Raw genomic sequence first — 12912 nt, forward strand, 5'->3', positions numbered from 1 at the left:
ACTTTATTAATGCTAAAGATAAAATTGAAAAATTAATAAGTTTTTTGTTTTTGTTTTCTAAAATGACAAGTACTTTGGCTATTTAAGCAAACATGACAATTAAATAGGAACAAATTTATCAATATATCATGCATACCGACCATAAATAGAACTTTTATATTCTTAAACGACTGTCACCGGGAAAACTAGAGGTAGTTTACTTTTACAGATGATTGCTGCACCAAACTAGATCTGTAATCATCTGCACCAAAGTTGTTATACTATTTATTTTAACGACATAATGATTCAATTTTGCTATAATTAATTAAGTTACATTGAAACATGACTTTTTTTTTACACCCTCAGTATATGCAAGTGAAATCCTTTATAAATAGAGGGAATATATATACATTCCTGATTCCACTAGTGGGGTTTGGGGAGGGTAATATGTACGCAGACCTTACCCCTACCTCGATGGAGTAGAGAGGCTGTTTTAGAAAGACACTCGGCTCAAGAAAACGAAAAGAGACAATATTAGTACCACCAATAGAAACCATAGGAAAAATAATTGAGAAAGTAGATGCAAAGCAAAAGTGATAAACAATACATAGACTCGGCATTATGGAAAACAAAAGAGTAGTAAGATACAACATTGCCACTAGCTGACATCGACAAAAGTCCTATCAGACTAGCCTCACAAAGGTACGAAGTAAGGGAAGACTCAACTACCTCCTAACCTACAATCCTAATACTCGACCTCCACAACTTCCTCTGTATAAATATATATATATATATATATATATATATATGTATATATATAAATATTTGGACCACAAGTTTATAGCAGCTAGCAGTGGGGTGTTGCTTCTTATGCATTTCTCAATGAACACCTTTCAGCAACAAACAAAAATACCTAAAGAATTCATTTACCCAAAGGAAGATCAAATACAAGCAGAAGAAGAGCTAACTGAGCCAGTAATAGATCTAGGGGGTTTCTTTATAGGTAATAATTCAGTGGCAACACAACAACATGTGGCCATGCTTGTTAAAGCAGCTTGCTTGAACCATGGATTTTTTCAAGTTATAAACCATGGAGTTGATTCTCAACTAATTAACATGGCTCATTCTCATGTCAATTCTTTCTTTAAGCTTCCCTTAGGAGTAAAATTAAAGGCTCGGAAAGAACGTGGAAATTTGTGGGGTTATTCCAGTGCCCATGCAGAGAGATTTTGTTCAAAGTTGCCATGGAAGGAAACCTTATCCTTCAATTTTCATGAAAACAACAATCAGAGTGGTATTGTTGTTGATTTCTTTGAATCCGCCTATGGAAAAGAATTTGAAGAAATGGGGTATGTTTTCTCTTATATTTCTGGTAATGCATATACAGTATGTATACTTGATAATATATCAAATAATTATAATTTTTGTTATTAAAGATATAATTGACAAAGATTAAAAAAAAATGGTATGATAAGTTGAAGGAGGAAAAACTCAACGGACTTAATTTATAAAAATTGACAGTGAACGGATTTTTTTTTGTAAAAATTGTACAAGCACACTATTTGGTCGTCCCTATTTAACTTGTACCTACTTTTTATTTTTTTATTTGTACCCACAGTTTAAACAACTTCTTCTTCTTTCGAGTAATAATGATTTTATATGGTATTTGTGAACATATTTTAAGGTAGTTTATGATGCTTTACGATGGCGAGTTGTTGTGGTGCTTTATTTTTATTATTGTTTAGTTTTTTTTTTCCTTAATTGCAAAATGGATTCGTTAGATTTATTGTTGTTTTGACAAATTGATGATTAGAGTTTGTTCTTAATGATATTTGGAGGTTATGTTTCAAATTTGAGTTCATTTGGAGTAGATTTAGGTATTAAATCGTATATTGAATTGTTAAAATTCAAAAACCAAATTTCTGTTTCTGGGCAATTTGCGCTTTAGGCCTATTTGGCCTTAAGTAATGAAAACGTTGGTTGCACTTCAGACCTTAAGTGCATGTGAAGTTTAATTTTTCACTTCAGACTTATTGACCTTAAGTGTAGGGAAACGTTTGTTGCGCTTCAGACCTTTTGGCCTTAAGTACATGTGAAGTGCAATTTTTCATTTTAAACTTATTGGCCTTTAGTGCATGAAACTATTGGTTACACTTCAGACCTATTTGGCCTTAAGTGCATCTAAAGTGCATTTTTTTTTTTTTTAACTTCAAACTAATTTTTTTTAACTTTAGACTTGATAAGTCTGAAGTTGATCGTAAAGTGGGTAGGTTTGCAATTTTTTTTGCAAAGTGGATATATATTCAACTGTGATCCCAAAATCGGGTATAGATACAAAAGCCCCTTTTGTATAATTTCAAGTATTTTAGCCCATTATGAATGGCTTTACTTGTACTTTTCCAGTAGATGAACTGATTTTATATTAAATTTTCAGCTTAAATCCAATAAAGTTAAAGATACTATATAGAGTATTATATTTACAGATTGGTGTTTGAGAGATACTGCAAGGCAATGAAGAGGGTAGGACTTGTAATAATGGAGATACTAGGAATGAGCCTAGGGGTAGAAAAATCGTACTACAAAGAGTTTTTCAGAGATACAAGTTCCATCATGAGATGTAATTATTATCCAACTTGTCAAGACCCTGATTTAGCCCTTGGAACTGCACCTCACTCTGATCCTAACTCTTTGACAATACTTCATCAAGACCAAGTTGGAGGCTTGGAGGTTTTTGTGGATAGCAAATGGAAGTCAGTGCGACCTAGGCCTGATGCACTTGTCATCAACATCGGGGACACATTTACGGTGAGTACAGTATATATATTTTACTGGGTTTACGTTTTATGTGCTAGCATTCGTAACAAGTGAAAGTCAGTGCGACCTAGGCCTGATGAACTTGCCTTGAGACATGTTTGCAGTGAGTCCGATATATATTTTATCGCAAGTACTAGAAATCAGTGCGACCTAGGCCTAGTGCATTTGTCAACATATTTACGGTGCGTCAAATATATATATATATATATATATATATATATATATATTTTACTAACTTTAAGTTTTATGCACGGTAGCACCAACAAAGTTGTGACATTACGCTTTGGTTTTTTTTTTCTTTCTTTCTCATATAGTTAAAAGCAACATAATATATTAGGTTAAGTTACATATTTCATAAAGAAGAATTTATAATATGCCAATCTCTTGATAAATCAAATTCAAAGGATGGAAATCTATACAAGTTTCGTACCGAGCATTAGATATTGCCCTTGTGGCATTTCCTCTGATAAAATTTATTCAACAATATATATTTTGAAGTTTCCTAACAATTTTATAAATAATAAATTGCAGTAGACTAAGGACTAAGGAGTCAGGTGGGGTCATGAAAATCATTAATATTAGAGCTTTCCGCCTTTCTACTATATCTGAATATATATATTTCTAGTCACAATTTTCACTATTTTCTTTTTCGATTTTCGCTTATAGTCATATAGTTAAAGAAGTTAGTCCTTTTCTTTTGTTGGTCCACTTTTCTGTCATAAAGCAACGTTTCCTTTGCTTTCTTCTGCGTCGAATAAGTTTCACAAGGATATTTTACAAACTTTTTAACTATAAGGTAACTAATTTGTCATCTAGTTCACAAACTTTGTTTTACGTATGCTATGGCAGTTGGCAAGTGAATGCTTTAACTAATTAATTAAGAAAACATCAGCATATTATTTAAACAATCAGCGATTTCCAGATTACTAGAATATTTGTAAAAGTTAGGTTAAGATGGCAGCTATATATAGTTTGTGATTTCTCATAAAATAAAGGAGTAGGAGATAGAGGCTATTTGATAAATACGACATGTGAACGTTACACTTTGACAAATCTTTGTAAAATTAAATCATACCGAACAAAATAGAAACACAACAATGATAGAGGACAAGCTAGCGTCATAAATCTTAAGCTTGCAACTGATCGGGCAGAGCTAGAGTATAGCTTAATAACTTAGAAATGAGAACCCATAAGCTTCAAATTTATTTGGATGTTGCTCATGGCTTCAAAATGCAGGCACTGTCAAATGGGATATACAAAAGTTGCGTGCACAGAGCAATAGTAAACAGACAACATGAGAGAATATCGTTGGCGTTTTTCTTGAGCCCAAAGGAAGACAAAGTGATAATACCCCCACAGCATCTTATCTCCAGAAACCAGCCAAGAATGTACCCAGACTTCACATGGTTTGATTTCCTCAATTTCACTCAGAACCACTACAGAGCTGATCATGCTACCCTCCAAAACTTTACTCTTTCCTTCCTTTCTTCCAAACCGATCGACATAGCAAAAAACAAAACATAAACTAGTTTTTGGCCGATTCTTTGTATGCAAGTAGAAAATATATGAAACATGATGTGATTCATAAAACCGAAACCAACTTATTCGGCATATCTGTCGTATATTGTAATTTTTGTCATATTTATCGCATAGTGTTGGATTCGTATCCATCTATTTTGTAATTTTATATTTAACCTACATTTGATCTGATTTGGCAAATTTAGTCTAATTAAATAGAATCAATTAGCCCTTACGCCTCTATTAGCGTGTTACAGGCCACCAATTTCTCTAGAGTTTACAAACTAAATTGAAGTTAAGCACATAATAAGTGAATTAATCTCACTGAATATCCCATCCCAAAGAGTTCAAATGCAATACAACGAGCTCAACAAATTGAGAGGGTCACATGTGCAAAAATAGTTAGTTAGCTAAATGTTGAGCATATTAACTGTGACAGTGAAGCGTAAGAATCCGTTTGGCTTAGGTAATTATTAGCATCGATTGCTTAAAAAACATTTTTATTTGCTGAAAAAACATGTTTGGATAGAAAATATTAAAGCAGGTAATGAGCAGTTAATGTTGTATTGGGAAAAATTAAGTTAACATTTGATATTAATTAAGTGCTGACACGTCAAGACACGTGGATCAATAACGTAATGACAGTTGGCAAAGAATAGTCGAAGAGGCACGAACCTTAACAAACATGAGTAAAGATTCAAGAAAACAGGAAGGAACGGTTACTCAGACTTCTTGATAATTCAAAGAGACACCGGAGGAATGAACCTAAATAGCAAAAAGTACATATACATATTATCCGTAATTAATGAGCATCAATGATAGAAAACTTTATAGAATCTTCACAAGACAGTTACGATTGCCAATTATAACGTTACATTAATGCCATTAACTGCTCATAATGACTCTGTTATGAGAGGAAAGCAACGTATTATATAGAAATAACTATAAAAGGAGAGAGATAACATTTGTAAGGGACAAAAGATTATTGGAATACACTAATTTACTTTGTTTTCTTTTACTTATTCAGCTATCGTTTAAGTCAATTCTTCTTATTTATTCTATATTTGATTATCAGCATGTTATTGATTTTCTAAATTTAGAAAAGAATCTGATAATCCTCTGTTTTCTAAATCGATTCTTTATCGAAAACAATCATGTCGAATGCCAATGACAATAACCAACAAACTTTACCACTCCAAGGAGATCCACAACATCAGCTAAACCAATAAGGTGACAGAACTCCACCCCTTTCGCCACAACATTCTCCTCGACAATCATGAGAGGGGACTCCTGACAGATCTGAATCAAATGAAAATGATCAAGCTATCGATGAAGCTTTGAAGAAATTAATCGCTCAATAAGTCAGCAATGTTCTTCAGACTTTTACCAGCCAGTTGCCGGTTGTACCGCCAACACCAACTCCAAACAACAACACCCTGGAAAATCCTCGCTCAGGACTTGTTAATTCAGGCACAGTGGCGGAGTTTCCAACGAATCTCGTGATAGAGAGCCAGGTAACCCAGTTAATTCTAATTTACAAAATTTAGTACTAACTTTGCAGAAACAACTCAAGGAACAAAGTGACCGCATAAAGCAAATACCTGGAGTGACGCTTGTGATCAAGGGAATAAATATGGACAAATATTCACAACAATCTTGGAAGCCAAGTGCTGCTCCTCTACCAATTTCGAAGAAATTCAAGATGCCCGATATTCCAAAATATGATGGAACAACTGATCCACGGGATCACGTGATTGCATTCACAACTGGTGTAAAGGGCTAAGGCTTGACCAAGCAAGAAATTGAATCAATATTGGTAAAAAAATTCGGCGAAACACTCACTAAGGGAGCATTAACATGATACTCTCTTTTACCTGAAAATTCTATAGATTCTTTTGTTAAGCTTGCAGATTCATTTATCAAAGCACACTCGGGAGCTCAAAATTTGAAAAAAGAATGGAGGATATTTTCAAAATAAAACAAGGAGATATGGAGCTTCTCAGGGAATTCGTAGACAGATTCCAGGATGATGTTGCCACGTGTACCTAATAATTGGGCGGCTATGACATTTGCTAGTAATCTAAATGAAAAAGTTCAGAAGCCACGAGGAGACTCAAGGAAAGTCTACGAGAATTTTCAGCAATAACTTGGAATGATGTTTATAACAGGTACAACACGAAGCTGCGGATAGAAGAGGATACCATCACTCAGTCTCAAAAGGAGGAAAGGGTAAGTTCAAGACGAGATGAAACTGAAAAAAGGTCTGGTAAAAATAGGCACGAGCCTTACATGGGACCAGCAGGAAGGGACTCACGTTCAAAACAAGAAAACCTGAGGGACGATCATAGGTCATGAGATAGAGAGTCAGGTTCATCATCAAGGTTCGGAAAAGAACGAAACATGCGAGAGACACAAGATGATGATAGAAGCTCGAAGGCAAAGATCGGTGGTTACAGTTTTAATGTTAGCACATCCGAGTTGGTGGTTGTTTTAAGGAGAATGAGAGATAAGGTACGGTGGCCAAAGGAAATGAGATCAAACCCGAAAAGACGAAATCCAGATTTTTGGTGCGAGTTTCACAATGATCACGGTCACAAAATGGCAGATTGTAGATTGCTGCAAGGTGAAGTTGAACATTTATTAAAACAAGGGTATTTAACCGAATTGTTTAGTGAAAAGGGAAAGCAAGCATATATGAAGAATAGGCAGGAGCCCTCAAAACTCCCTTCGCCAAAAAGGAAAGTTAATGTCATAAGTGGAGGAGAAGAGATCAATGGCGTAACATATACAACATCTAAGAAAGTGTCAAAAATAACAGTTGCACACGGGAAGCGAGTTCGACAAGTTTTGGAAGAAGATAGTATTACATTTGATGATACAGATACAGATGGCATGCTAATCCCGCATAATGATGCACGGTAATATCGTTACTTATACATGACACTAATGTAAAATGAGTTTTGATTGATCCAGGTAGTTCCGTGAATATCATTCTGTTAAGAGTGGTAAACGAGATGCAAGCTGATACCCAAGGCACACACCTTGTCTGGTTTTGACAACTCGAGTATCGTAACAAAAGGGGAGATAATACTCACCACATTCGCAGAAGAAGTGGTCAAATATACAAAATTTCAGGTGGTAGAAATGGATATGGCCTACAATATGATTCTTGGCAGACCATGGATTCACAAAATGGGCGATGTTCCATCTACCTTGCATCAAGTTATCAAATTCCCATCACAATGAGGGATACGACAAATCCGTGGTGACCTACAAAGCTTCACGAAGCATTAATTTTGTGGCAGATTCAAACGCAAAAAGTGACAAAAAATAGCAACCACGGAATGCATTTGAGGACACATCAACACAAACCTCAACTGAAGATAGGGAAACATATGTGGATTCGAGGCTCAATACTATTCAGAAACCAGAGGAAAATGAAAATATCAAAACAACGATCGAGGAACTAGAAGCTGTAGTGCTATTTGAACATTGGCTAGACAGAAAAGTCTACATTGGAACCAACCTCAGCCCGAAAATAAAACGTATGTTGATTGAATTTTAAACGCTAACGTAGATTGTTTTGCTTGGTCCTATTCATATATGACAGGTATACCACCGGAGGTAATGACCCACAAATTAAATAAAGATCCGCCGTACCCACCTGTCAAACAAAAGAAAAGGAAGCAAGGCTCCTTCAAGAACCAGGTGATTCAAGATGAGGTGCAAAAACTTTTAAAAATTAGGTCCATCCGTGAGGTAAAGTATCCAGATTGGTTGTCTAATACTGTGGTAGTACCTAAAAAGAATGGTAAGTGGAGAGTTTGTGTAGATTATACTGATCTAAATAAAGCTTGCTCTAAAGATTCTTTTCAATTACAGCACATAGATCAACTAATTGACGCTACTGCAGGGCATGGATTGTTAAGTTTTTTAGATGCCTATTCAGGATATAATCAGATTAAAATGGATCCTCTAGATGAAGAAAAGACTTCCTTCATCACAGATAGGGGGACTTACTGTTACAAAGCCATGCCATTCGGTTTAAAGAATGTTGGGGCCACATATCAAACACTGGTGACAAAAATGTTCCAAGAACACTTGGGCAAAATCATCGAAGTGTATATAGACTCTATGTTGGTTAAATCACAACAAACATGAGACCACATTCAACACCTGACTGAAATATTTCAGATTCTTCGCAAAATTAATATGAAGTTAAATCCTGAAAAATGTGCATTTGGCGTCTCATCAGGTAAGTTATTGGGATTTCTTATTTCTAACTGTGGCATTGAAGTAAATCCTTCACAGATTAAAGCTATTGAAGAAATTCTGGAAATACTCACGAGCAAAAAAGAAGTACAAAGGCTAACATGAAGAATAACATCCTTGGGCAGGTTTATTTCCAAGTCATTAGAAAAGTGCTTCAAATTCTTTTCAACTATAAAGAAGCAAAACCAATTTGAATGGTCTGAAGAGTTTTAACAAGCGCTTAAAAATTTAAAGGCGTACCTGTCAAATCCGCCACTGCTAGCTAAACCAAAAGATGGGGAGAAATTGCTTGTATACCTTGCAGTTTTAGAAGTGGCGGTAAGTGCCGTATTAGTTTGAGAAGATCAATGTAAGCAATCACCGATTTATTATGTTAGCAAATCTTTTGCTCGATGCTGAGACTCGATATCCTCATTTAGAGAAACTTGCGTTAGTTTTGATTATGCCATCTAGGAAATTAAGACCTTATTTCCAATGTCATCCTATTTTCGTGATAACTGCCTACCTCTTACGTAATATATTGCATAAACAAGAGTTATCAGGTAGATTAGCCAAATGGGCTATAGAACTAAGTGAATATGACATTACATATCAACCTAGAACTGCAATAAAGCCGCATGTTTTAGCAGATTTCGTGGCAGATTTTAGCCAAGGGATATAGTTAGAAGCAGAAAAAGAACTGCAGATATTTAACGGATCTAATCCAGGTACATGGACCTTATTTACTGATGGTTCGTCAAATGTAAAAAGAGCAGGTATGCGCATTGTCCTAGTACCATCTACGGGTGAAACCATAAGACAAGCAATAAAGTGCCATTCAATCACTAATAATGAGGCAGAATATGGAGCTGTGCTTGCAGGTTTAGAGTTGGCACGAGAGCTCAGAATAAAGCAGGTAATAATCAAAACCGACTCGCAACTTGTGGTTAACTAGATGCAGGGGACTTATACAGCCAAAGAAGCGAGGATGCATCAATACTTGGAAAAGGCACGATATTTGGTCAGGCAATTTCAAACTTGGAAAGTCATGCAGATACCAAGAGAAGAAAATGTCGAGGCAGACGTTTTAGCTAATCTTGTGTCTGCTGCAGAAGTAACAAATGACGAAAATACTTATGTGATTCATTTGTTTCATTCAGTACTTGATCAAGACAAAAACGAGGTAAATTACAATAATCTAACTTGGGATTGGAGGAACGAGATTGTTAATTTGTTGCAGTATGGAATTTTACCTGAAGATAAGAAAAAGGCTCAAGCCCTTCACAAAAAAGCTACTCGCTACTGTTTAAATCATGGCAATCTTTATCGAAAAATGTTCGGTGGTCCTCTAGCAAGATGCCTCGGGCCTTCTCAAACAGAGTACGTGATGAGAGAAATACATGAGGGACATTGTGGAAATCATGCTGGAGGAAGATCTTTGGTAAAAATCATGATTAGAGCCGACTATTATTGGCAAAAAATGGAAGAAGACGCGGAAAATTTTGTGGCTAAATATGATAAGTGACAAAGATACGGTAACAACGTGCATCGACCAACTGAATTATTGCATCCGGTCGTTGCACCATAGCCTTTTATGAAGTGGGGGATGGATATCATAGGTCCACTACCACAAGCAAGGTAAGATTTTTATTAGTGCTCACCGATTATTTTACTAAGTGGGTAGAAGCGGGAGCTTTTAAACAGGTACAAGAAAAATAGGTCAAAGACTTCATCTGGTGAAACATCATATGCCAATTCGGGACACAAAAGGAAATCGTATGTGATAACGGCCCGAAATTTATAGGCGCACAAATCACAGATTTTTTCTAAAGTTGGCAAATTAAAAGGATTACCTTAACGCCTTACCATCCGGTGGGTAATGGACAAGCTGAATCAACAAATAAAGTCAATATCGACAACTCAAAGAAAAGACTAGAAGAATCTAAAGGCAGTTGGCCAAAGGTACTACCTGGAGTCTTGTGGGCTTATCGAACAATAGCGAAAACAAGTATAGGGGAAACACCATCTTCACTTGTATACAGGGCTGAAGCCTTAATTCTAGCCGAGATAGGGGAACCAGGCACGAGATATACTCAAGCTTCTGAAGAATCGAACGAAGAATAGATGCGGATAAACCTGGATTTACTTGAGGAAAGGAGGGAAACTGCAAAGATGGCAGCACAAAAATAAGTTATTGAGCGGTGTTACAATCGGAAAGCTCATCTCAGATACTTCAAGATTGGGGACTACGTACTCAAGAAAGTTTTCCAATCCACGAGGGCAGCTAATGCAAGAAAGTTAAGTCCAACTTGGGAAGGGCCTTATAAGATTCATAGTATCGTAGGAAAAGGAGCATACGAGCTTGAAACATTGGATGACAAGATTCTACCTTCAAATTGGAATGTTGTTCATCTAAAGAGATACTACTTCTAAGGAAAGGAAATACCCACGGGCAGGTATCCTCACTAACGATTTTTATTTTTGAATTATTAAAATTTTATTAACAATTTTAGATGATAGGCAAAAAGCTAGCCCGTACTAAATGATGAATTATGACCTAAAAGACACGTGGAAAGAACATAATTCCCGGTCTAGGGTTACAACTATTCTGATGGAAATTTAAATGGGTTAAGCAGTCTTCATCTAAAATCGTACCTCCGAGTCCCGTATGTTTTTTCTTTTCAGGAAAAGGACCGCATGGAAGTAATAATCAAGTGCTCGAGATTTCATACTTCAAAGCTCAAACACTTGGGGGACTATATAATATACATATGATAAGGAAGACAAAAAAGACTGAAAACAATTAAATTTCATGTCAAGCCTAAAAGTCTACTCATCAAATATCAAGTCAAGGGCAAAGTCACTAGCCGATAACACAAGCCTCATCAAAAAACCTGTGAAGAGTACACTAGTGGATATAGATTTCAAAATCTTACGATATTTAGGTTAAAGACAGTATTTAGCCATGGGTCATAAAGAAACCCTTGGATTTTCTTTATTTTTTGCAAATCTGTTATAAAGAAAACAATTACGAAAGAGTAATAGAAGATATTTAAATACATGTAAGATGTTATTTAAACTTGACAAAGTTCGAATAAAAACTTTATCAAAGTTATTTCAAAAACTATGTGTGTTCCTATTTCTTTTTTCGTATGTTTACACCATTATGAAGTTGAGGCGTCTTCTTCATTAAGTGTCGTATATAAAAGGGCCCTCTTCTATAAATTCATGTTTGATTCAAAGATCCATGAAGTTAATAAAGCATTTCTAAAAAATGCAAAAAGTTAAAAAGGTAAGACAAAAACCTACGAATTAAAAAGTAAGACCTTGGACTTATAAAAAACAAGGCAAAAGAGTATAACAGAAACTCGAGAGAATTGAGTTGAAACGGAAACGTTATAATATTAAGTTTAAACTAAGTATGAACTTAATCATAAACTGATTGTCATTTTTACAAAAAGCCCCGAAAAGACCTGGGACTTGTTATCACCAACCCCCAAAATGGGACCAGGGGTAAAACCACCACATATTCCACCAAAAAAAGAGTCAAACTTCACAAGTAAACTTTCACTGTAGAGCAGGAGAAGGGTTCAAAACAGTGTCATCAGCAACTGAAGGCTCGACTTGATATAAAGGAGTTGGTACATCCACCGCACTAGAGTCAGCTTCAACGTACTCGGGAGTATAAGCCATGGGAGAAGAGAAACTTTGGCCTTGCTGAGTTTTCTCAATGGTCTCTTTAATCTTTGCTAACTCAGCATCTAAGTTAAAACCTTCTTGGCTAACCTCCGTAAGTGTATCATGGCGTGTGTTCAATATACCCCAACTTACTTTGACAACAGCTTTGTCCTCAAGAGCCTCGTAGTCTCTTTTTCAATGGTCAATTTCACTCTTGAGCTCCTCCCTTTCAGCCAAAACAACATCATAAGAAGACTGTAAAGGGGCAAGTAAACTCTCCAAAAACTTGATCTTATTAGAAGACACATGAAGATCTTCTTGCTTCTGGGTGAGTGTTTGAACAAGTTCTCCTGCATAGACTTCTTTCTCGTTCAACAAGGCCTTCAAACCTCTGATCTCCTTGGTGGATTTGGAAATTTGTTCGGAAAATGATGACTCAAGGAGAGTTTTATCCTTGCCTGCCTGGTTGGAAGATGCTTTTTCAACTGCTAACTCCAAAGCCATGACCCTCAACTGCTACTCTAAGGTACAATTGCTTTCTTCTAAACCTTCCATATCAAGATGAAGACTTTCATATTGTTCTTTCCAATTTTTGCCTCAATTTGGTAATCATGCATCAACTGCTCTGTATGGAAAACCCTTTTCATCATCTCCGTACCGATGAGATTGATC

General features: G+C 35.9%; 2 protein-coding genes across 2 annotated transcripts; both read left to right on the forward strand.

The window, feature by feature from the left end:
• The first annotated feature begins 373 nt into the window (after positions 1 to 373).
• Positions 374 to 4552, forward strand: LOC104244437 (gibberellin 20 oxidase 2-like). The gene is made up of 3 exons (XM_009799851.2): positions 374 to 1328; positions 2463 to 2784; positions 4030 to 4552. The coding sequence occupies exons 1-3, from the start codon at positions 787 to 789 to the stop codon at positions 4315 to 4317; spliced, it is 1152 nt and encodes a 383-aa protein (XP_009798153.2). The 5' UTR covers positions 374 to 786; the 3' UTR covers positions 4318 to 4552.
• Positions 4553 to 6711: 2159 nt separating this feature from the next.
• LOC138889974 (uncharacterized) lies at positions 6712 to 10087 on the forward strand. The gene is made up of 7 exons (XM_070173322.1): positions 6712 to 7201; positions 7285 to 7344; positions 7922 to 8070; positions 8194 to 8388; positions 8506 to 8566; positions 9339 to 9478; positions 9617 to 10087. Exons 1-7 carry the CDS (start codon positions 6712 to 6714, stop codon positions 10085 to 10087), a joined length of 1566 nt encoding a protein of 521 aa, XP_070029423.1.
• The last annotated feature ends 2825 nt before the right edge of the window (positions 10088 to 12912 follow it).

This window comes from Nicotiana sylvestris, chromosome 4 (assembly GCF_000393655.2).
Source record: "Nicotiana sylvestris chromosome 4, ASM39365v2, whole genome shotgun sequence".
NCBI lineage: Eukaryota > Viridiplantae > Streptophyta > Magnoliopsida > Solanales > Solanaceae > Nicotiana > Nicotiana sylvestris.